Raw genomic sequence first — 25,613 nt, 5'->3', positions numbered from 1 at the left:
TATAGAGATTCTATATAGCTGTTCTTGCAAAAGCAACATTTGTTTGGTACCACAATACATTCAGATCGCAATTCTGATTACAAAAGCTGCCAGACTTGACAGGATATTTAAAAAAAAGAAATGTAGCACCTGTTTACTGAATTAAATAAAACAGACAATTAGAAAACTTAGATCACAAACTTGTCTGTAGCCAATTTTCTTTCTGCAGTGTGCAGTTTTTTTTCCATTTTATATCATAAATGTAGATATTTTGGTATTTTACAGTGTTTTTCACAGTGTTGTCAAACTGAACCATTAATGAAGACAAATCAAGAAGTTACTCAAAAATCAAAATTAGTTTCAGCTGTCACTACATTATTCAATATATTGCAATGCAAAAATTTATTGTAAGTAGTCTGTGAATATGTGTACAGTACAGTACACATGCTCAGTTTGTTTTCCAGTGAGTCCACTGTAAGGGGCTCATATATAATATCATATTGTAGAAATATTGATCAGAGCATCTCTCTGAGTGGAAGTGCTTGTGTTGACAGGATGCTGCTCTCCCAGCAGAGTAGTTGTGTTACATTTGCAGTGATGGATGCAGATTGATGTTTCATTGTCAGTGATTGCTTACATACATGTTTTCAATGAAGTGTCTTAGCTTTAATATTGCATGGAAATAATTCCAGCAATTAAAAATAAGATGAGTTATACCACCTGTATGGTGTTTTAAGAACACCTAAGAATTAAATGACTCACTGCACATTACATTACATTATCTAATGCGTAAAGTTTTACTGACAGTGGTGAACCCATGGTTGTATTGTGTGTCTCTGTAGTTGTTTTGTGCCTTTCAGTTGTGGATTAGTGACTGAACTCAATAAACGAATCGTTGCAGGCAGATGCAAACTGGTGGAAGACACAAACATGAGACTGGGTCAGTCTTTAGCATCATTTTAATCATTTATCAGTGCAGGAGCTGGAAAGATGAGGCTTTCTGATGCTGAGAAACTCTTTAATCTTTTACTTCCTGTTTTGATCTTTTCAATGGCTTTACCAGCATTAAGGAAGGGTTTTGTTTTAGTGATGCATAGTGATACCATAACAAAACTGCAGCATGTCACGACACACAGCCAATGCAGGGACCACAAATGAGGTTTATATATCTGTCATTTAGTGTCTCTTTGTATGTAAGTTTTTATAGTCATTTATTGTCTCTAGTTGTGTCGTTCTTATATTAATCTCCCTGATCACAGACTCTGAAACATGTCCCACTGACCCATGGACTGAGCTCCATCTGTGGTCTTTGTAAATATCCATGTATAGTTGATTTTGGCGTGGCAGAGTGCAGATGTCTGTGACAGTTCCACTTTCAATATGTGTAGAAATGTTCAATGAAGTTAAACGGTCCTGTCTCGCAGAAACTGTATAACAGGTATTAAAGCAGCGTTAGGCCACTCGTGCCCATGCTGTTACTTATATTCTGTTTCTGCATTGCCACAGAGGTGATCATATTGCAACCGCAATGAAAGTTTTAGGAAATGGAAAAAAATTTGCACCTCAGCACTGTGATCAGATAGGAGGAAGGTTCTTTCATGTAATTTCCTGTTAGTAATCACCCCTGGGACAAGATACCAAGCTGAATTAGACACTTTGGTCAGAGGAAGTGTGTAAGCTTAGATGTAGATAGCTACCATGAGTTAGTGAAACTACACTTCAGTGACAGGCTGGAAGAGACTTCTCATAAAAAATGTTGGTGAGTTTAAAGTCAGGATGTGGCTGAGAGGGCTTTTGTAGAGAAGCAGTTTATTGCATGTATTTAATGCATTCATTTGTGCTAACAGGGAATGGGTACTTCATGTCCTTCGGGGTTTTCTTCTGACCAAGCTCGGTCGGGGATGTACAAGCTGGAGATCGAGCTGAAAAGAGGACACAACCTGGCTGTCCGAGACAGAGGAGGTGCAGTGACATCTGTAGTTAATTGCATTTTTCAGCTCTTGCTTTTATGCATGTGTGATAGCTTTATTTGTCTATTTTTATTCGTCGATGTAGGAACAAGTGATCCATATGTCAAGTTCAAGCTTGCTGGCAAAGAGGTTTTTAGGAGCAAAATCATCCATAAAAACCTCAACCCAGTGTGGGATGAGAAGACGACCTTAATCATTGACAGTCTGAATGAACCTCTGTATGTCAAGGTAAAGACTTAGAACTAACACACACACACACACATACACAGCTTTTCCATATAAATTCTTAATGAACATTGGTCAGTGGAGATTGTTTATTTCTCTTCTGCAGGTGTTTGACTATGACTTCGGCCTTCAGGATGACTTCATGGGTTCTGCTTTTCTTTACCTGGAGTCTCTAGAGCAGCAGAGGTATGTCAGATATTAGTGCCAACATTGTGTTCTGAAAAACAAGAACAAAATAATAAAGAAATATTTTAATAATTCTTTGCATGTTTCACGAAATGAAAAAAGACACAGAATAAACACAGATAAAATGTTGTTGTATGTATGTTTTTATTGGTGTGAAAAAATGTTTTCTCCCTTCCTGATTTCCTTTTTTTGTATGTTTTCCACACTTAAATGTTTCAGATCATTGAAGAAATATTAGACAAAGATAGCAGAAGTAAACAAAAAATGCAGTTTCTAAATGGAGGTGCTTAATATTAAGGTGGAAAAAAGTACAAACGTACATGGCCCAGAGTGAAAAAGTGATTAACCCCTAAACCTAATAACTGGTTGTGCAGAGTTGTTGTGATTCAGCCACAGGGTTTTCAAGCATGAACCGCCTTTTTAAGGTCATGCTACAGCATCTCAACTGGATTCAGGTCAGTACTTTGATTAGGCCACCCAAAAATCTTCATTTTGTTTTTCTTAAGCGATTCAGACGTGGACTTGCTGGTCTGTTTTAGATCATTGTCCTTCTGCAGAACCCAAGTGTGCTTCAGCTTGAGGTCACAAACAGATGGCCGGGTTCAAACTGTGGTCATAAATATTTTGTACTTGTAAATCAGACTGCGTAGTTGTGAACTGAGTTATATAACCTTGTAAACCAAAATATCTGAAAATGTTATGTTTGTGCATTCATAGATAACATTTTTTTTGTCTGTTTGTAAAAAATATTTACAGAAGTTACACATTTTTTTCAAGGTCTGGTTACAGATACAAAGCAAAAAACTACATATTTTGGTGACAACAATTTGAGCCCATGTGGATATTTTTCTTCAGGATGTTTTGGTAGACAGCAGACTTCGTGGTTCCATTTATCATGTACCATGCAAGTCTTCCAGGTTCTGAGGCAGGAAAGCGGCCCCAGACCATCACACTACCACCACCATATTTTACTGTTGGTACGATGTTCCTTTTCTGAAATGCTGTTACTTTTTACAATAGATGTAATGGGACACACACCTTCCAAAAAGTTCAGCTTTTATCTCGTCAGTCCACAGAGTATTTGTACAAAGGTCTTGGGGATCAAGGCTTTTGAAGATCTTTTTTTAGGCTTTGTCAGGCAGGTCCTATTCGAGCTGAACTTTCCAAAAGATGTGATACATCACAGTTAATTTATGTTATAATAGGAAGGGGCAATGACTTTTTCATGAAGGGGCATGTAGGATTGTTTTTTTTCCCTCTTAATAATAAACACCTTGATTTACAAACTGCATTTTGTGTTTGCTTGTGTTATCTTTGTCTAATATTTTAATTTGTTTGACGATCTAAAACATTTATGTGTCTTTTTTCCCCCTGAATTTATAAACAGGAAATTAGAGGTCATCCAGGTCTTTATGTCTTTACGCCATTCAAACAGTTTAACTAACCGGTGTGTGTTATCTGGCCTTAATGGAAAGATAAGGTTGGGTGTCATCTGCATAGCAATGAAAAAGTATGCCTTCTGATGATGCTGCGCAAGTGAAGCATGTATAATGTAAACAGAATTGGTCCTAGCACTGAACCCTGTGGAACTCCATAATTAACCTTGGTGTGTGTGAAGAGGACTCTCCATTTACATGAACAATTTGGAGTCTATTTGATAGGTATGATTTGTAGTTACATAGACAGGTACGTTTAATACCGAATGAATTAGGTTGCACCTAATTACTGAACCTAATCATCGTGTAGTGACACTGGCCTTATAAAAAAAAAGCATGCCAGAAAGCAGAGCAGAAAACACACCTGCACATATTCATGACTGTGTGTTCCAGGACGATACCTGTGACTTTAGTGCTGAAGGACCCTCAGTATCCTGATCAGGACCTCGGTACTCTGGAGCTGGCCGTCAACCTGACACCTAAAGACAGTCCCATCGAGGAACGCCGAGACTCAACAGTATGTATGAAGATTATGTCAGCTGATATTTCTCTCACTTGATCTTTTTTTTTAAATCTTATTTTAATTTGACCTGCTTTAGTTAAATAAATGTCAAAAACACCACAACTGATACACTGACATGAGTTAATGCAGTCAGAACTTAGGGGCAGGTTGAAAGGAAATCATTTTTACATGTCAGCTGTGAAATTTGGTTGACATGGTAAAGAGCTTAAACACTCCCGCGTGCACACAGACACACACACACATACACACACACACACACACACACACACACACACACACACACACACACACACAGAAAATGTTCTGTTAGAGGAAGTCTGTTAGTGTGAAAAAGTATTAAATGAAAAGTGTTTTATGTAGAAAAACATTCCACTGTTTCTCCTTCTTTCTTGCACTGATGGATAAGCTGAATTGTTGAGGTAGAGCAATTTTTTTTATATAAAGCTGCATCTAATCATGATGTTATATGAAGATCAATTTAACTAATATTCTTCTAATATCTTTGGCTTATGAATGGCCTAAAGTAACATCCTTGTATTTCTTGTTTTTCAGTTATTCCATTTTCCCATTATGATATCAAATTGTATCACTTGCCTGCAACCCTGATTTTATTTTACTTGTATTGTTGATTTTGCATTCTTAGTTTATTTTTTAAAGTTAGTTTTAGTAAATTTTTAGTAAACATACCATTCTGTGGCATGTGCAGATGCTCTTCGGCTGTTGCTGCATCTTGCACAGAGGAAAACTTCTTATGCAAAAGACCAACTTTCAGAGCGTAGCATATGCTGCTTCCTATGCATGGAATTTCCAACTATGCATCCAACTACTTATCCCACCAACAGTAACTGTCTGTAATCACCTCACAGATGTAACATTATCTAGAGCTACTTTAAGTACCACTGATATTTATTTAGTCTTTTTCTCCATTTGGTCTTTCTCATTTAACTTAAGTAATTACTTCCTCCAAACCATCTAAGTGTCTTTTAGACCCCATTCCTACAAGACTGTTCAAAGAAGTCCCACAGTTAATTAATGCTTCAATCTTAAATATGATCAACTTATCTCTAATAATTGGCTATGTACCACAGGCCTTCAAGCTGGCAGTTGTTAAACCTTTACTTTAAAAGCCATCTCTAGACCCAGCAGTCTTAGCTTATTATAGGCCAGCCTTCATCTCCAACCTTCCTTTCATTTCAAAAATTCTTGAAAGAGTAGTTGTAAAACAGTTATCAGATCATCTGCAGAGGAATGGTTTATTTGAAGAGTATCAGTCAGTTTTCAGAGCTCATCACAGCACAGAAACAGCTTTAGTGAAGGTTATAAATGATCTTCTTATGGCGTCTGACAGTGAACTCATCTCTTTGCTTGTCCTGCTAGACCTTAGTGTTCTATACAGTTGGCCATAATATTTTATTATTTTATTAGCCCTGCAGTGGTTTGTATCATATCTGTCTAATAGACTCCAATTTGTTCATCTCCTTGGTGAGTCCACTTCACACACTAAGGTTATGGAGTTCCACAGGGTTCCATGTTAGGACCAGTTCTGTTTACATTTTACATGCTTCCCTTAGGCAGTATAATCAGAAGGCATAGCATACATTTTCATTGCTATGCAATGACACCCAACTTTATCTATCTATGAAGCCAGATAACGCACACCAATTTAAAACTGCAGGAATGTCTTAAAGACATAAAGACCTGGAAGCAAGATTGAAGTAGAAAATTAGAGGTCTAATTTCCTGCTTCTAAATTCAGATAAAACTGAGGTCATTGTACTCGGCTCTGAAAATCTTAGAAATATGGTATCTAACCAGATTCTTACTCTGGTTGGCATCACCTTGACCTCCAATAACGCTGTGAGGAACCTTGAAGTTATTATTGACCAGAATATGTCCTTCAATGCACATATTAAACAAATATGTAGAACTGCTTTCTTCCATTTGCACAATCTCTAAAATTAGAAATATGCTGTCTCAGAGTAACGCTTTCTTTCACAGCAAGTCTTTTGTCCTGTCTTCCTTCTCTCACCCCAACTGTTTGCGGCAAATGGTCGCCCCTCACTGAGCCTGGTTCTGCTGGAGATCTCTTCCTGTTAAAAGGGAGTTCTTCCTTCCCACTGTCGCCAAAGTGCTTGCTCATAGGAGGCCATATGATTGTTGGGTTTTTCTCTGTATGTTATTGTAGGGTCTACCTTACAATATAAGCACCTTTAGGCGACTGTTATTGTGATTTTGCATTGTATAAATAAAATTGAATTGAAAAATTGGCATACAGTAGCTTACTAATAATTATGTTATTATTAATAAACCCAAAACATTTAGTTACTTTCCAGGTTTGCACATGTATAGGAAAAAAATCAACTTTGAAGTTGATTTTAGTTTTGTTGTCCTTCAGTAAAGATGGGTCTCTATGTTTCCTGCTGCAGATGGAGGTTAAGAAGTATGGACTAAAACATTATGTGCATAAAGTAAGTGTAGTGGTGATCAGGCTCTTAGTGCTTTTCCATAGTTTCACCTTGATTGACCCTTTCCTAGGTCACCTCTAGTTGAGTAGCTGCTTTGAGTCACGATAGAGAGCACAATGCAGTAGAGTCATCTGTCAGACTTGTATAGGCTAGTAATAACTTTTGTGCAGTCAGTTTGTCTTTGTAGCTTTCGATGTTTACTTTCAGGTTTCTCAAAGCATTTTCTCAATTTTTTTATCTTCATCTTTTGGCTTCATGTTTTCTCAGCACCCCTTATGAATAAAATAAAATCAGCATGAATTATAAACACTGTTACTATATTTTCCTGCACCAGTGATCAAAAGGCTAAGATGAAATTCTTCCTGGGTCTTTACATAAACGTTATTTTGAAGCAAACTTTTAATCTCAAATTGCAAACGGGTAGCATCTTTTCTGATATATCTGCTGGCTGTTAAATTTCAACATTTTTAACACCACAAACATATGGTTGTTTCACTTGGGATTATAGAGAACAAATATCTTAGTTCCTAATCCGACTTTATGGATGAGTCTTTGCAGGCTGATTGGCTCTCGCAATAATCAGAAAACTGACTATAGTAAGGCAAATATGTGGAGCCTCATCAAAGTAGGCTTGATTTTCTGACATATAAATACTGTCACAGTTGTTGTTTCGATGAGACACCAAAAACTCCACTGAAAGACAAAAACTCTCGAAATGAATGAAACACCACTGAAACACAATTTTTTGTGTTTTTTCTAGTCATATGGAGTTCTGTGATTTATTTCCACATAATCACTCAATATTTACAGTGCTCTGATTTTAGAGCCTACCAATCCCTGAGGGCGATAATGATCTCCTTAGCTACATGCTGCTCCACTACTTTTTTTGGACTGCAGACACTTTCTACATACAGTCAGGAAAAAAAGATTAAAACCTCAAATAGCCATACCTTTGAATGGTAGGTTTATTTGAACAGTGAGAGACAAAACAATATATATTAAAAAAAATCCAGAAAAATGCATTTCAAAAAAGTTATAAATTAATTAGCATTTTCATGAAGGAAATAAGTATTTGATCCCTTTGCAAATTTCTGCTTTAAAGCTTTAGTACTTGGTGGCAAAACCTTTGATGGCAATCACAGATGTCAGACATATCTTGTAGGTCAAGTTTTGCACACATTTTGTCCCATTCCTCTTTGCAGATCCTCTCCAAGTCATTAATGTTTCATGGCTGATGTTTGGCAACTCAAACCTTCAGCTCTCTCTCCACAGATTTTCTATGGGATTAAGGCCTGGAGACTGACTAGGCCACTCCAAGACCTTAATATGCTTCTTCTTGAGCCAATCCATGTTGGCTTGCCCATGTGTTTTGGATCATTGTCATGCTGGAATACCCACCCATGACACATTTTTAATACCCTGGCTGAGGGAAGAAGGTTGTCACCCAACATGTGACGGAACATGGGCCCATCCATACTCCCTTTGATGCAGTGCACTTGTCCTCTCCCCTTGGCAGAAAAACTCCCGAAGCATGATGTTTTCAACTTCATGTTTGACGGTGACGACGGTGTTCTTGGAGTCGTAGGCAGCAATTCATCCGCCTTCAAACACGGCAAGTTGAGCTGATGCTAAATAGCTCAATTTTGGTCTCATCTGACCACAACACTTTCACAGGTGGCTGTAGCTCAGGTGGCAGAGCAGGTTAGCCACTAATCACTGGATTACTGGATGTAGTGTAAAGCGCTTTGGGGTCCTTAGGGATTGAGTAAAGTGCTATACAAATGCAGGCCATTTACCATTTACCCAGTCCTCCTCTGAATCATTGAGATGTTCAGTAGCAGCTTCAAATGGTGCCCTTGCGGGCTGTGCAGGATTTCAGTCCTTCACAGCATACTGTGTTACCAACTGTTGGTAACTATGGTCCCAGCTGCTTTGAGATCATTGACAAGTTCCTCCTGAGTAGTTCTGGGCTGGTTCCACACCGTTCTCATTATCATTGAAACTCCAGACCGAGGGAGATTGGCAGTTATTTTATGATTCTTCCATTTGTGAATAATCACACCAATTGTTTTCACCTTCTCACCCAGCTGCTTGGCGATGGTCTTGTAGCCCATTCCAGCCTTGTGTAGGTCCACTATCTTGACCCTAACATCCTTGGAAAACTCTTTGGTCTTGGCCGTGGTGCAGAGTTTGGAATCTGGATAGATTGATTGCTTCTATGGACAGCTGTCTTTTATACAGGTAACAAGTTGAGGCTCCCAATATCAGCTCATTACCTCTATAAAATACACCTGGGAGCCAGAAATCTTGCTGATTGATAGGGAGGCCTTAAATACTTATTTCCTTCATGAAAATGCAAATTAATTTATAACTTTTTGGAAATGAATTTTTCTGGATTTTTTTGTTATTGTTCTGTCTCTCACTGTTCAAATAAACCTACCATTGAAATTATAGACTGACCTTTCATTGTTAGTGGGCAAACATATTAGATTAAAATTAATACTAATAATTAAGAAATAAGAATAAGAATAATATTAAGAAAATGTATTTTATTAATAAAATTAATAAAATAAAATAAAAGCACAGCATAAACTCTGAGGCAGCTTTCTTCAGAAAGGAGCCTTCAGAAAGCCATAGTTTTCCAGGCTTCTTGAAGGACATTTAAGGCGTTTCTTTTTTATATATTTCTGCCTTTTCTTCTGTTTTCTATATGGATCATTCCATACTACTTCAATACTGCTTAGGTTCAGACTCTGGGGAGACCAGTGCATGAGTAATAGTGTACCACTGTGTGTCTTTTTTTCCCCATCCAGGTAAACTCTCACTGTGTTGGCAGTGTGTTTTAGTTAATTACTGTGCTGAAAAAAAAAGTGTTGCTGATTAGATGCTTTCCAGGTAGTATTGTGTCTGATGGATCAAAATTCATCAATATTTACAAGATCCCCAAAATCTGGGTGAAGTTCAACCCCAAACCCCAACATCTAGCATTTCCATAGATTCAATTAAAGAACAAAGAAGAAAGTTTGTGAAAATGTAGCCAAAATCAGTGAAAAACTTTGAAAGACCTCCAGAAAGCTGTAGAACAGAGATCATTGCAAACAAAATGTAACAAATTAAAGGGAGGTATTTTTGCACAGTTCGGTTGCTAGAGTTACATATCAGCATCCCCATCTAGGCTTGTCTTTCCGCTCAGCAGCCAGCTCAGTTTTTATTCATGAAAATTCCCTTAAATGTTTCAAAAATGTGGTGACATTGCCCCACAATGTTTCACAATGAATGGATTCCGTATTATGTAAAAAGCAAAAGTTTAACTTTGTGAAACGTTGTCCACAGCACTAGTTGACTCTTGCTGCAATCAGGTCGGCCGTGTGAGATGCGAGTGCCCATTTCTGTATTACATTAGGTGGAGCTGTCTTGACATTCATCTTTATATATTACTTGTGTTTCAGAAAAGCAGTGTATAATATGATTATAACACGATAATAACATATTGTTTTCTCTTTCTGTACTGACTTCCTAACATTGCTATACTGTCCAACTCTGCAAACAAAACCTTGCCCTATAATACTTGATATGAAATGAATCAAGTTGCTCAACTTGACAGGGCTAACCTTTAACATAATCCAATACAAAGAAGTGTAGTAGGATGGCTTTGGAGAGAACTCTTTAAACAGCTGCATACAGCAGACATAGACTGCACTGTATTGAATAAACTCAGTAATTCTATTTATTTTGGTCTGCTTAGCTGTGATTATAGTTTCTGCTCAGTTAAATGGAGCTGCATGAAGAGATGGTTTCCAACTGTATCCTCAGCTCTGAGATATTAAAAACAGCACATCTTGTTCATGTTTAATTCAACACATAAATTCATAATAGGCCAAGTCTGAATTTGTTCTCCAGCTGCAGCCAGAGATACAGATACAGAGAAACAGCAGTAAAAAGAGAGTTGGAGGGAGACGGAGAGAAAGGAAGACAACAAACAACAACAGACAGAAAACCATGACACTCAAATCAAAGCTTGGACAGATCAAAGTCTCATTGGCTCTAATTGGCACACTGCTGAGGCTGAGATAATGAATGCTCAGTTCTGGTGAAGATCTTTTTTTTTTGGTAGACTCTTTTTTTGGTGCCTTATTTATAAAGCTTAATTGAAGCAGGACACCTCCCCTTAGTTTTATTTCCCATTTAGTTAACAGAACCCCATCCTACAGCTTCCCCTAGTGGCTTAAACACAATGGTACCCTATTTAAATGAAAGAGGTTTTGGCTGTTTTCATATTATTTAATAAAAATGCAGACACACTTTGCAGCCCTTTAGTTACAGCTATCCATTCAACTTTTCCACCCTGCATAAGTCAGTAGAAATAATCCATTTTTATGTATATTCAGACTATGCTGCTCAGGAGGTCCTGGAAACGATCCACTAAGGTAAATAATCACCATGCCCATCATCATCATCATCATCATCATCTGTGCATGCAGTAACAGCTTTCCTTAAACTGTCCTTACAGCTTTATGCTTATCACTCTGCTCTTCACTTTATTGTGTCTTTACCTTGACAGCCTTGTTACCATCTTGTGTCAGAGATTTTTTTTCCCTACTGAGTTCATATTTTTATCACGAGAGATATTTTGCTCTTGCTGCTGTCATTTCCACCCACTATCTGCCACCAGGGCTCTGTTCTTCATCCATGTTAACATGGTGTTATCAGGCCAAGCTAATTCTCTTCCTTACTTCTTCAAATAAAAGTTGGATGATTTACTAATCTTTAATCATGTCCCCAATAAATGCTCTGTCTCCTGTTTGAATAAACTTTACTAATCAAAGATGCCCATAAAAGGAGCAAACAAAGAAAAGTTGAAGAATGTGAAGAGACTTGTGAGCAGGAAGAGTGGAAAGGCATTTTGTACAGATGGCATACCGGCGTAGGCAATGTCTAGACATTGTACAGTAACTGCCTCCTATGAGGTTTATGAGAGGAATCGAATAACTTTCAGTTCAAATGATCGTATTATTTTACATTATTTAGCCATATTTCTATATTATATATAGAAATAAGGAGGACAATATTATTTTCCCAAGATCAAGGAAATGCAAACCCCTTTGGCATCATCTACCATTTAAAAGGTTGGTGGATTTTGTGTGAAAGCAATACAAAGTGCTTATGTAGATAAAAGGCCTGTATGAATGTGTGTTCTTGATTGGTGGAATGGGATTTGTAATAGAAAGTGCTTTAACTGCTCAAATTCAGTAGAAAGGTGTTACTAGAAGTACCTGACATGAGTATGTCCAGCAGTTTGTCCTCCTGACATAAACAAAAGGATCTGCTCAGAGAAAACATTTCTGCATTTCTCTATTGGGTTTGAACTCAGCTGAGTAAACTTGTGTAGTAAAGACATAAAAAGCACATGTGCTGAACACAAAATTTTATTTTGCTACTGCAGCACTAAAATATTCTAATTGTGCAATAAAATGTTCATAAAGTGAATTAAAAAACAGAGTCAGTTTTCAAGAAATTCACTTTATGGATCCTTTATGTATGGCCTGATAACATACAAAAATCTTAAATAAATATCTATTTTTCTCCAATCCCAAGGCTGTTGGACTTTATCGACTTATCTACTTTACCTCTATTCTGGCAGTTTTTTTAATTTTTGTATTTACCTCAGAGCAACATGATTCGAGGTTTGATTGATCATCATCTTTTAGAGCAGGAACAACAGAGCCCTGCATTGTGTTCTTGTTGTTACTATGTGGCAAATAAAGTTGTGTATGTGTGTGTGTGTGTGGCCCAGCAGCAGCAGTCTATACGTCTGTCAGAGCTACATCGAAAAGCCCAGCTCTGGCGAGGGATAGTCAGCATCGCACTAATCGAGGGTCGAAACCTCATGCCCATGGATCCCAACGGTCTGAGTGACCCATATGTCAAGTTCAGACTCGGGCCCCAGAAATACAAGAGCAAGGTACAGCATGTGCAACTAAGGTCATACTTTCATGTTTGAAGCCCAGCTCTTTCAAATGAGGAGATGTGTCAGTATTTGTGTGTGTGTGTCTAGACAGTGCCAAAGACCCTGAGCCCACAGTGGAGGGAGCAGTTTGACCTGCATCTGTATGAAGAGACAGGTGGGGTGCTAGAGATCACGGTGTGGGACAAAGACACTGGAAGAAGGGACGATTTCATTGGGCGGTCAGTCTCTACTTATGTTTGGGTGATTTCTGTGTGAATTCAACTTTATTTATATAGCGTTATCAAAGTAAATACCCTATATTATTGCAGACAGAAACCTAACAAGCCAACAGTCCCCTAGGAGAAAACAGATGGCAAAAGTGATGGAGAAAAAACTGTCTTTTAATAGGTGTTAGTGAGGTGGCATTAGTTAGGTGGTGTTTAATGTTCTGTCTGTGTTCTCATTCTTGGACACAAGCTTCAGAAATGTGTGCTATTATTTTATTGGGAGAAAGGATTTTGATTTCTAATTCATGTTGAACATTTGACATTTCACAAATGCTAGTGTTTAAGTGTAATGTAATTTCTCTCAGTTTGAAAGTGGATTTTATTTTACCCATGTGTCAGTGCTTAACACATGGATCCTGGAATGCCTAGAACTATTCAAGATCAACAGGACCCTAAGAGCATTCAACGAGGATGTGGTGAACAATACTAGAGTTCAACTTCAAACCAAACCAAGTCACCATCAAGTGTGGGATTTACCAAGAAGATGCTCTGTCCCCACTGCTGTTCTGCATAGGCCTAAACCCTCTCAGCCAGAACATCAGCAAGCCTAACTATGGATACTGCTACAGAAAAGAGGAGTCATTAGTCACCTCCTCTACATGGATGACATCAAGCTGTATCACAGGAACGAACGAGATACTGATACTGGAAGCTCAAAGGCAAATGGGAACCATGAAGAGACTGCTAGGAAAAACTCAACCACCAAACACCTCCAGAGAGTAAGGCAAGTCCTGAGGAGTCAGCTGAATCGGTAGGACAAGATCCAGACAATCAGCACTTACGCCCGCCAGTCATCAGATACCCTGCTGGGTTAATAAGGTCGCCAAAGGAGGAGAGGGAAACCACTGACATCAAGACAAGGAAGCTCCTTACCATGCATGAAGGGTTTCACCCCAAGTCCAGCAGATAAAACAGCAAAAATCCATGAATACATCAGGATGATGGCCACAAATGATCATGTGCTTAGTGAATACCTCAGGTATCAGAAACCTGAGAAAGAACAGGAAAAGAGAAAGAACCATCATGAAAGGATAGGCCCCTGCCTGCATGTACCACTGACAGACAGAAGAAGAGGCTGATATCAAGAAATCCTACCAGAGGTCAAAGCAGGACACGCCTCCTAGGGTGGTTGAGAATGTCCGAGCTTTCAGATGCAGATGGTGATGGCTAACCAACTGGACATGTTTGTGGTGGAGAATCAGATAAGGAAGATACATGTAACTATACCAAGTGAGAGCAACATCAGGCATAGGAACATTACAATGTTGAGAAATACCAAGGGGTGAAGGAAGTGGTCAGTGACAGTGGTACCTGTGCTGATCGGAGCACTCGGGGGCAATGCCCCCCAATCTGTCTGTTTGTCTGTCTGTGTGTTGATAGATAGATAGATAGATAGATAGATAGATAGATAGATAGATAGATAGATAGATAGATAGATAGATAGATAGCAACAGTTTTTGGTTCAAACTTCATTTTTACTTAAATGTTCAGCTCATTAGCTCGGTGTGTTTTGTTTTGAATGTGGTTCAGCTGCCAGTTGGACCTCTCCACTCTTGCTAAGGAGCAGACGCATCACCTGGAGCTGCCACTAGAGGAGTCTCAAGGCTTTGTTGTGCTGCTGGTCACACTAACCGCTTCGGCTGCTGTCTCTATCGCCGACCTCTCTGTGACCCCGCTAGATGACCCACAGGAGCGTAGAGAGATACTCCAACGATATGTAAGCAGCACGCTGAGGGCAACTCAGATGAAATAACTACACCATCTTAACACACATATTACACTGTTGTGCTCAATTTTCTTGTGCAGGGTGTGACGAAGTCATTCTTTAACTTAAAAGATGTGGGCATAGTACAGGTGAAGGTGATGAGAGCAGAAGGTCTCATGGTTGCAGATGTAACCGGTAAATGAAAAAATGACTCTGATTTCTTGCCTTTGCTTGCTCATAATACTTTGCATTATTCTTCATTCTTACTGTGATTCATCCATTATCATTATCTTGATTGGTCGCTCAGGTAAAAGTGACCCTTTCTGTGTGCTGGAGCTGAACAATGACAGGCTGCAGACACACACCGTTTACAAGAACCTCAATCCAGAGTGGAACAAAGTCTTCACCTTGTGAGTTGACATTTATCAGTGAAAACCAGGAAAAAAGCAAACCATTTCCTTTGTTTCAACTCCTTGTATTAAAAATATATATGCATGAAAATTGCCACTTTGCTGTATTTTATTGGTTATGGTTTTCTAGTAACTGTTCTGTGTGTTGCTACTAAATTAGGTAGTAGAAGAACCTGGACCTTTAGCTGTTACTGAAGCCTTAGTGACTTCACGGCAATTTTGTGACTTCATGAATCTTTGCTCAGTGCAGATAAGCTGTTAACAAATCAAGCTCATTAAAAAGCAGGTGACACAGATGATGATTATTGAGTTGGATGCTTTTTGTGATACATATATAGCCTTCTTGGCTGTCAGAGGAAAAAGTTTATGGATGAGTAGAATGAGGAGGGGTGGGTTTAAAAAATCGACTCAAATCGATTTTAATTTGAAGAATGTGATTTTTAAATATGAATGTAATTTTGCCAGTAAAGCCAGAATCTCAGGTTAAAGCTCCGGAAATCATTTCAACAACCACCAAACAGCTAAAACAGCAAATGATTAAAGAGCCAGTAAGCAGATTCAGCACAAAGATGGAAACACAAAGTGTGAATCCCCATGTTAATATGGTGGCACGTACACAGACACACCATAGCGTGCTGAAAGAGGCATCTCACAGATTCTGATGCTGCAGGTTTCGTCACTCCCACCCAATTCACTGAACCAGCAGCAAAAGAAGGTCAAAACTGCGCTTCACAAAAAAACATTGTCGTGAATTTACCAGTTTACCATAAAAAATCTCTATTTTCTGCATTATTCGCTTGTTTATTACGCACCAGTTTCCCGTTGTGTTCAGTGCTGTCGGCCCCAGTTTTGTTTTTTTCCCTTTTTTAAAAAAATGACCTCCAATAAGAAAGCCTAATTTCTGCTGTTTAATACCAAAGAAATGTAAACTTTTACAAATCATGCCAAACTACAAAATGCTAGGCTGTGTCTCTAATAAAACCTCTGTAACTTGTAACCAGCATCAGGTAATGTTCATATATTGATTCATGGTTTTTCTCTGTTTTTGATTGTTAAGGTTCAAAATTGTGTCTCGTCCTCAAATGCTCTTTCTCAATTCACCTGTTGCACTTCTGAGCTTTCACTAGACCAGAGGCTCACTGAGACTATGTGTATGTCTTCTACTAAATAAATGTTTTAACCAAGAACCTCTACTTAAAAGCTTAATATAAAATGATCTGATATATAAGTGTTTTGTAAGCATGTATTGCAATTCCTTCTGTGGCTCCAAGTCACTTGCACAATAGATTGTCCGAACATCGCGCCGAACAAAGCTTCCGACCCCCAATTAATTGACCGAGCTCCAACTCTTTAATAAGCACAGATATGCATTGTGTATAAAATAGTCATAACTGCTTAAGGCCTTCTTAAAGCTGTCTGTTACATTGTTAAAGCCTCGTCTTAGCCTGCTGCTCAAAATAACTTCCTGCTTCTGCAACTCTCTGCAAGCCTGTTTCCTGTCAGCCTGTGACTTTTTAGCCTTTCTGAAAGACACACACTGTTCAACCCCTGAATGCAATATAAACTCCAGATTATATTATTAATGCAATGGTAATGATGACAATTATTTAACAATAGCAGTAAAATAATTTCCCTGCTCCACATGATCTACTGCAGAATATTTTTAACGGGGTTATCTGCTATAACAAGCCAGGCCAGGAAAATCTCCTTTATGTTTTTGTGTTTTATCCTCAGTTACTTCGACACAAAGGCATCTACTGTGATGCTTACGCCTCTGTGGAAGTCTCATAAGTGTCAGCTTTGTTTTTATACATAGATATAAAATATGGATATGTGCTGATAAATAATCAAATTATAATATTTTTGACTGTCTGAGTCAAAACTGAATCTAACTGAATTGAATCGCATTGGCCATCAGTTATAGAAATCAGAGCCGATACCCAGCCCTAAGAATGAGTATCTCTGTATGAGCTTCTCCACGAGCGATGTATGAAGTAGAGCCAAACCGACTGGTGATTTCTGAGGTGGATGCCAATAGAAGTGGAACTAGCGCTGCTTTTGAAAGCCTCCTGTAGCCAATCAGAAACAAAACAAAATCTGATTTTCAGTCAGACACATCAATCAACAGGACGTCAGCCATTTCCTCTGGCCTTGTTGTCTTTCATTCTGACAGAGCTCTTAGATAACTTTTTGTTTTAGCGTACTCACAGTTGACATCAGGATCAAAGCTGTGGTACACAGCATTATATTAAGGGTGAAGGATGGGTTTATTAATTTCAAGAAAAGTTATAGTGTTCATAGATAGTTTTTCTTAAGCTGCAGGGGATGCCACTTCCCAAATATTGAATACATTTCCACATATGAACTGTTCCGTCTTTCTCTTCCCCATCTACATGCCAAATATCCTTGGGCAAGATACTAACCCCAAGATGCTGTCTGATGCATCTGTCTCTATATGAATGTGTGTGAATGTTAGATAGAAAGCACTTACATAGTAAGAGCATAGAAAAAAGTGCGTGTATGAATGGGTGAATGAGCCAAGTTGTATAAAGGGCTTTGAGTGCTGAGTTAGAGTAGAAAAGCACTATATAAGAACCAGTCCATTTACCATACTTTTCCCCTTTTTCCTCAGTAATGTCAAAGACATTCACTCTGTGTTGGAGGTGACAGTGTTTGATGAAGACAGAGACAGGAGTGCAGACTTCCTGGGAAAAGTGGCAATTCCATTATTGAATGTGAGTGTAATAAAAGTATATGAAAGACACACGATGTGTATGTGTGTAAAGTGCTAACATGTTTGGTTGTTGAGTTGCATCCAGCTGTATGGGTGTAATGAACAGACACTAGGCAAATTGTGCAAACGATTCAGACAAAGAAAATATTGGAATTTCTCCAAATCTATAGCACACAGTTCTTAGAGTGGTAGCACCACATAGCAAGCCATATTATGTGTTTGATCATTTCATTAAAGGGGTTAAGAAGCCATCAACACAGAAACTCTGAGACTTAGAGAACAGCAATAAGCTACAGCTGGCTGAGTTGGCACAAGTACCAACGTTACGATGCTCCTATCTTTAAGATATAAAACAAACCCAGACAGGCTTTGAAAAGAAAAAGAGTTCATTCTTGTAGTAGCTATTTTGCGGATGTTTAGTATACTAAACTTATTCAGAAACTCAAATGATCAAAATGTCATGTGTGTAGCTGGACTGTTATTATTGCTTGTAGTACCTTGAATAGCAGCATGAAAACTGAAAGCTTACAAGGTGCTTAAAAAAACAGAGAATGCCCATTAGATTGGTCTTACATGCATCCACTGAGCATGTAAAAGTCTTTTTGAATCACAGAGAATCAGTTCAGTTTCAATTCACTTTTATTTATATAGCACCAAATCACAACAAAAGTCGCTTTAAGGCGCTTTGTATTGTAAGGTAAAGCGACTACATTAATACAGACAAACCCCCACAATCGATAACCAGTTAAAGTAACTAAAGCCAAACCCAATTATGTTTTTGTGTTTTAGGTTCGTAATGGCGAGCAGAAGGGATACCTGTTGAAAAATAAGGAGCTGACAGCACCGACCAAAGGGTGCATCTACCTAGAGATTGATGTCATCTACAACGCTGTGAGAGTCACGCTGTGCTGTGAATGCTCATTTTAGAACTAAGCAAAGCAAGACTTTAGGCTGGCTTTTGTTGTGGTTTTACATAGTTCTTCAGGACATTTATGTCAAGAAGGTTTTTGGCTTCTAAATGTAATCAATAAAAATGTAAAACCTCTACAATACGTACATCCACTTTTTACAAACTCCTGGACCAGATAGAAAATGTTATGCCAGACCGTATTGTGTGTTTCTCTTTTTTAAGGTTAAAGCTGCTTTGAGGACTGTGGTTCCTGCAGAACAGAAATATATTGAAGAAGAACCAAAAGTCTCCAAGCAAGTATGTATCAGTATTTCCTGCTGATGTTTTTTCAAACCGGTGACAAAACTTATCATTCTTCTATAACTTGAGACTAAAAAACAACCAGCCAGTACAATACAAATATGAGTAAAGGTTCTGAAAAGGGTCATAGATTTCAAGATTTCTGGTGTTAAGAGGAAAACTTTCCAAAGTGCCAAGGGATCTGTCATTTTCCCAATGTTTAGGTTAGTTTGGGTTGGGGGGGAAGGATGTAGAAATGAACAAGGTTCAAGAGATGTTGAGTGAGGAGGAGAGAGACTTTGTTGTGATCTTGTGTCTTTGTGATACTTTAGTGGGAGCCAGTCTAGATACAGGACTTCATATGTGAGTGTTTGTGAACCATGACTGCAGAGTCACTGGGACTGTCAGGACTTCCAGTAGAAAGGACAATGTGAAAGGAAAGTGAAGGCCAACTATGTGCTAAAAGTATATATTTGTATCTATATCAGAATCAGAATACTTTAATAATCCCTAAGGAAATTGTGTAATATATAATATATTTGTACATTTTTTTAATTATCCTAATCAGCTGCATATTTCTTTGAATCTGAATATGCTATTTTTAATAGCTGTACAGTATTTTTTTATGTTGTAAATTTGCTCCGTACAGTCTCTTGTTTCTTGTTTTTTTTTTTTAATTAATCTGTGTGATTTTGCGTGCTCCGTCTGCCTGTCTCTTTGCTGAATTTCTGAATTTCCCCAATGAGGGACAATAACGCATATTTCTTTTCTATTCTATATTGTTATGTTGGTCACAAGAGCACTCCAGGATGATGCTCAGAGTGTGGACCATTGTTGGTAACCATAGACGTAGCCTTTAACTAGACGAACTAGAAGAGGTAAATCTAATTCTGAAGCATTGCCACAACCAGGAGCTCTATATTGTTGGTGTTTACATCCTAAGGACATTTAATAAGTGAAGAGGGATCAAGGGGGTTGCTAGGCAGAGCGTTTGGTAGTTATATAGAGCTGCTAATCGTCTGCACAGAAGAGGAAGTTAAGCCATGGTTGAGGATTATCTGTGACAGTATGTAAATGATGAACACGAGTGGTCCAAGCATACATCCTCGGGGGAACAGCTTAGGTCATGTAACAACTGAAATGTTTAGAAACATCTTTGTGTCTTTCAGTTGCTCCAGCAGAACTTCAACAGAGTCAAGCGCTGCATTATGGTGCTGATTAGCTGGGGAAGTTTCATCAACAGCTGCTTTGAATGGGAGTCTGCACAGAGAAGCATTGTCTCCTTTGTGGTATGAAAGGCAGTAATGCACACACACACATCCCTGTACACATGACCGATGAATGATCTACTGAGTGTCATGTTGTTTTGCTTTCTATTAGCTGTTTGTGGTGGTGGTGTGGAATTTTGAGCTCTACATGCTGCCACTAGCCTTGCTGCTTCTACTTGTGTGGAACTACTTCTTCTGCTCCAGCAGGGATGGAGCTGATGTGGTGAGAAAACAAGTAAAACGCAGGCCTTCTATAAGCGCTCCTCTTTCAGACAACGTTATAATCGCTTCATTTTCTGTTGTAGTCCATGGATGGCATGTTTGAATGGGAAGTTGATGAAGATGATAAAGAGGAAAAGGTAATGATGTTTTAAAACTATAAACATTAATATGTAATATTAACCGAGAGACTTCTTAATAGAGGAAAACAGGTGTTTGGCTTATCCCAGATTGCCTTTTAGGCCTTCAAAGATAAAAATGTGTTTCTGCCTATCTGCATGCTCAGTATTACATTATATAATATTAGTTTCCTAAAAAATATGAAGGCAAATATGCAAAAGTAGCATCTGGCATTCTTGTGACCATTAACCTCGTAATAATAATAATAGCTCTTTGTTAGAAATTTATGTAGTACAAGTGTTTCAAACATTTAAGAAAAAGTTTTTTTGTGTACAGTCTTACAAAGTTCAAGTCCTTAAAGAGTTTAAGGTCTTTAGGGCTTTTATTTTGAAGGTTTAGATGCTGCTGACTGACATTTTAGAAAGAACAACTAGCTAGCTGTCTCAGGTTCCTCAAAACCAAGATAAGGCTTCCAAAGTCAAGATGTGTTTTCCTACACAAACACACGGAAAGATTACTTCACAATCACCATCTGGACAGTCATGCCTATGATGCCTATGTATTCATGATGTTTCTCCTGTCCCTGTCAGGACTCAGAGCCCAAAGGCTTTATGGATAAACTGTACGCCATTCAGGACGTGTTTATCAGTGTTCAGAATGCTCTGGATGAGGTGGCGTCCTTTGGAGAGAGAGTGAAGAAGTATGTTTTCTGGGTTAACAAGTTTCCTCTCTGATTCCTTTTTGCAGCTGTTTGTTGTGAAGCTGTTAGGTGTGACTTGTGATTTTTCACGTACATCCAGTTGAATGTTTTTTTTTAATGAGCTCTTTTGTCCTTTTCTACCCGCAGCACTTTTAACTGGACCGTGCCTTTTCTAAGCTGGTTGGCAATCACTGCCTTGTGTTTGGCCACATTTCTTCTCTACCTCATACCTTTACGATACCTCGTGCTTGCATGGGGTGAGTCTTGATTTCACAACACACAGACGACTACACACACAGACAAAAAAATGTTACGCTATGTTGGTGTAGAGCTGGTGCACGAGAAAGGGAGTTTCAGTTACATTTTTGTGAGGCTCCAGATCGTTTACCTCAAAATTATGAAATATGGTCCTGGCTTTAGGGGGATGAGGTCTCTGCCCTTCTAGATGTTTAATGAAATACTTAGTGCTCATATTTTATTTTTATTTTTTAAGGTTGTGGGTAAACTTGTAACTAATCTAATGGGAATCCAATTAGATAAACATCCACCTGTTTCTATCTTCTGGGCTCTATGTTCTAAATGATTTATGCTCACCATGTTGGTTTTTGGACCATATTTGTGAGAGTAGAGTTAGCTTTTAAAGCAAGCAGTTTCCTGGAAGAGAAACCTGCTACTTATTGCCAGGTAACACAGTAATAGAATAAAAACTATATTAGTTATGGCATTCTTTAAAATACCAGGCTGCAACCATCTTAATTCATAGTGCAAATGAGCATTTTTACATGGGACTTTATCAAAGCAACTTGATTTGATGGTTACCAAAAAGATCTTGTAGATCTTGCCTTAGTGTTGTTGTATTTATATCATGTAATGAACCATGGTGACTCAGTCTCAGCTTGGACTGCTTGGTCTCTGCTAGTCCTCAAACAGTTGTTTTTTCTGCAGGTGTGAATAAGTTCACCAAGAAACTTCGTGATCCATACATGATCGACAACAACGAGCTTCTTGACTTCCTTTCCAGAGTCCCCTCTGATGTTCAAGTGGTGGGTAATTTTGTAATCCATGAAGAAAGCATGTAAATAGAGGTACATCGTATGTAGGAGAACTTCAGAACAGGATGTTTCACAAAACGAATCCTCAGGCTACAGCGGCTGTCATTCACGAGGCATTCACGCCTCAGTCCCTGAGTTCTCAGTCAGTGTACTGCATGGACACAGTTAATACTGGAAATGTTTCCTTTTCAACATATTGGAAGAACAGTATTTAAGTGAATCACACAGCTGTCATTTACTGTGTTTGCATTTTCATTAAAGTCATAGAAAAGCATTTTAAAGTCACATTTATATGATAGATGAAGCACATAGTCCTGTTTGCTGTCGACAGCTGCCTGAGCATTAGTGTTGTGTGTGGCTTTAATAAACACCTACAGGTATCACGCAGCAGATAACATGAGACCTGCTCATACACACACATGTAACCTGATTAAAAGCACATCAGTAATTTATATTCTGTGGTCGTTTGTACAGGTGTGGTTAGATACAGGTTTCAGGTTTATGTGGTGGTTTTTCAGAAGGAGACTTTCCTGGATTTTCTTGTGCTCCATCTAAGCTCTTAGGAATCATTCAGAGAATGAATTTCCTGATCCTGCCCAGCTGCCCTCAACCTCTGACTGCGCATTTCCCCTTCACGCTGTTTCCAGAGAGAAAGCTCAGTGTTTTCTCTGTAAGAAAGTGAAGCTGGGCCTGTGTTGTTAGATTAGGTCACTGGTGCTGCTCTAGGTAGATTCTATACTGTATGAACCAGAGCTGGAGTCTGTCTGTTGTCACAGTATTATCTGTTTGTGTTGATGGACAGATGCAGTATCACGAGCTGAAAGTTGACCCCGGGCAGAGCCCCAGCAAACGCCGGAGGACAAACCTGAGCTAGCTGTAAACAATGTAAACTATCTTGTTTATATGTTTCTTGTAAATTTTAATTATTATGAGAAGTTGTAACTGTTAAGTGTTTTCTTTTTGTTACTGAGGAAGGACACTGATTTTCTAAATCTTTTAAAAGACAAGACGAAGCTGTTCATGTTTTTTAATCTCTCTCATTTCTCATAAGAACTCTGCACACAAACTAAGTAACTGTGGTAATAATAATGATTGTCATGAGTATACATGTATAGTGTGTCCCAGAGTCTGCATGTAATGAAGATGTGCTTCTGTTTGCATGTAAGCATTGCATCTCCAGCTTTTTGATTTCTCTCAACATGTTTGTGCCATTTCAAACGGGATGCCAGCGTCCCATGCTATGTTGAAGATAGAGCTGCATGCATTTATACACCTACAGTAAATAAAATCTCCTATTTGGAAATATTATCTTTTTCAGGAAACATTTCTTTCTAAAGATGAAATACTAACATCTCAGCTCAGTGGGTTTTTTTTCTTTTTGTCTGCTTCTCACTTCTTCCAGTTTGCTTTCTCTGTTTCTTTTTGTTTTTTGCCTTTTTGGACCACATCTTAGTGTTACTCGACTTACTCGTCATCTGTTCTTTTTAATCACTGATGTGATCTGCATGTCTGCGTAAGCTGCTGGTTGTATGTGTTTTGCATGACTGAAATTATATGCAAGGTGCTGAATGTGTTTATCTCTGCAAACTGCACTGACCTGATACTGTTTACTCTTACCACCAGATCATTACGTCTGTCGCGCTGCACATTATCTCTCTCTGTTTCCTGTTGCACTGTCTGTAATTACTGTGGTTGGAATGAAGCCAAAAGTAGGACAGACTGTATCAAGTGTGTAGCATTCCTCTGGCAAAATATATTTCTACACAGACCCACATGGCTTTCTGTGTCTGATATGCAGTTTACAAAGTGAGCTTGAGCAGATCCCTTAGAAAGATTCATTATATTTCCAAAGGTGGTAAGTAGTGTCTACATAGAGGGACTCATGAATAGGGCTTACTGGGAACAGGCCTGGGGGAGCTGGATTCTCTCTGGTCAAATTAAAACAGCCTAAACCATGAAGCCGACAGATTTACACCCTTCCTGTTCACTTCTTGTGAAACAGTGACTGCCTGCAGTGTGTCAGTGATGATAATGTTTGACAGACTAAATAAATCCATTGAGTTCTTTTAACTTTAAGTAAATTAGCACAAGGGAAAAAAAGTGTTAATGAGAAAAGTGAATTTTAAATTCAGAGTAAAGTAGAAGATTTGAATTTCAAAGATTTGTGTTGCATGTAAAATTTTTGTTTTTAAGCTGTAGTCTTCTGACTTTTTATTGCAAATTTTTGCTTATGAAATTAATTCAGCGATTTCTTTTTATTAAGTAGTTCACTGTAGCACAAAGAAACACTGGGGTAGGATTGTAACTCAAACATCCAACTAAAAGATTACTTTCAAAATTTACTTTCACTGATAAATGGATGGCGGCAGTTAGCACTACCATCTCAATACTCCAGCAACAAGGTTCTGAGTTTTAACTCCCTTTGCCAGTAACGGCTTTGTATTTATCTACCAGCAGGGGGACCCCTTAAGTCATGGTGGATGGTAGAAGATGCCTTGGGGTCAATTTAACAAGAAGTATCAGTTGACTTCTAGTTGACTAAAACTGAACTAAATGTGCTAACATTTTAAATTCACTAGCATAACAAAAGCTACATTTTTAGAATAAAGTGGGAGCTAACTGAAACATCATTATATACTCTCAACTTCACCTGAAAGAAAATCAATGTATACAGGAAATGTTTTTAGTTCAGTTTGTCAGTCTGATTTGTCAAATCTTCTCACAGCCTGTCTGATGAGATTTTAGTGCAAAATTTGAGACATGGGATGTGAGCATGATTGCCTTCGCAAGGTGTTGTGTGCCTTGTGTTTAAAGTTTGAAAAGGAGGAAAAAAGGAGACTTGAAATGACTGAAAACTGCTGAAAGACTTAAAATGGCCAGGAATTTAATTATTTGGCCTTCACTTTGTGTGCCATGTCTGGAGAAAACCGTGGCACTGCACTTCTGAGAAAGCTGAAGGTCAGAGATTATTATATTTCAGTTTTACGTTTTTAAGAAAATCTTGTTGTTATAATTCAGGGTGTGAAATGTGAAAAAACAGTGGATTTAAGCTGTTTCAACAGAAGCCTGCACCATACCAATATGCAAGAAAGTTATGTGAATATCGCTTCCATGCAAACTAGTTTAGAAAGCATACAGACACATGCTGAATGAGGAAGTACCAAAACAGGCAAAACTGTGCAAAGCCAGATTTTAACTG

At 38.4% G+C, this 25,613-nt stretch overlaps 1 protein-coding gene across 8 annotated transcripts in view; it reads left to right on the top strand.

Annotated features, from left to right (window-relative positions):
* Positions 1 to 24,183, top strand: part of mctp1b (multiple C2 domains, transmembrane 1b) — a 37,551-nt gene extending 13,368 nt beyond the window's left edge. For 2 of the 8 annotated variants that reach the window (XM_012925178.3, XM_012925180.3), the window contains exons 2-22: positions 1,827 to 1,941; positions 2,035 to 2,177; positions 2,281 to 2,360; positions 4,190 to 4,313; positions 6,745 to 6,786; positions 11,172 to 11,210; positions 12,578 to 12,745; positions 12,839 to 12,969; positions 14,548 to 14,734; positions 14,824 to 14,917; positions 15,030 to 15,132; positions 17,765 to 17,867; positions 18,656 to 18,757; positions 18,999 to 19,073; positions 20,225 to 20,344; positions 20,436 to 20,546; positions 20,629 to 20,682; positions 21,253 to 21,362; positions 21,510 to 21,619; positions 22,308 to 22,405; positions 23,217 to 24,183. In XM_012925178.3, coding sequence (XP_012780632.1) covers positions 1,827 to 1,941; positions 2,035 to 2,177; positions 2,281 to 2,360; positions 4,190 to 4,313; positions 6,745 to 6,786; positions 11,172 to 11,210; positions 12,578 to 12,745; positions 12,839 to 12,969; positions 14,548 to 14,734; positions 14,824 to 14,917; positions 15,030 to 15,132; positions 17,765 to 17,867; positions 18,656 to 18,757; positions 18,999 to 19,073; positions 20,225 to 20,344; positions 20,436 to 20,546; positions 20,629 to 20,682; positions 21,253 to 21,362; positions 21,510 to 21,619; positions 22,308 to 22,405; positions 23,217 to 23,288 — 2,181 coding nt within the window. In that variant the 3' untranslated portion in view covers positions 23,289 to 24,183. Of the gene's footprint in view, positions 1 to 1,826; positions 1,942 to 2,034; positions 2,178 to 2,278; positions 2,361 to 4,189; positions 4,314 to 6,744; positions 6,787 to 11,171; positions 11,211 to 12,577; positions 12,746 to 12,838; positions 12,970 to 14,547; positions 14,735 to 14,823; positions 14,918 to 15,029; positions 15,133 to 17,764; positions 17,868 to 18,655; positions 18,758 to 18,998; positions 19,074 to 20,224; positions 20,345 to 20,435; positions 20,547 to 20,628; positions 20,683 to 21,252; positions 21,363 to 21,509; positions 21,620 to 22,307; positions 22,406 to 23,216 lie in introns of those variants that run through there. The other 6 variants (XM_012925179.3, XM_004572797.3, XM_004572796.3 and 3 more) reach the window with 6 other exon arrangements.
* Positions 24,184 to 25,613: the final 1,430 nt, after the last annotated feature.

Source organism: Maylandia zebra, linkage group LG7 (genome assembly GCF_041146795.1).
Source record: "Maylandia zebra isolate NMK-2024a linkage group LG7, Mzebra_GT3a, whole genome shotgun sequence".
Classification (NCBI taxonomy): domain Eukaryota; kingdom Metazoa; phylum Chordata; class Actinopteri; order Cichliformes; family Cichlidae; genus Maylandia; species Maylandia zebra.
This window is presented reverse-complemented; position numbering and strand designations above follow the sequence as displayed.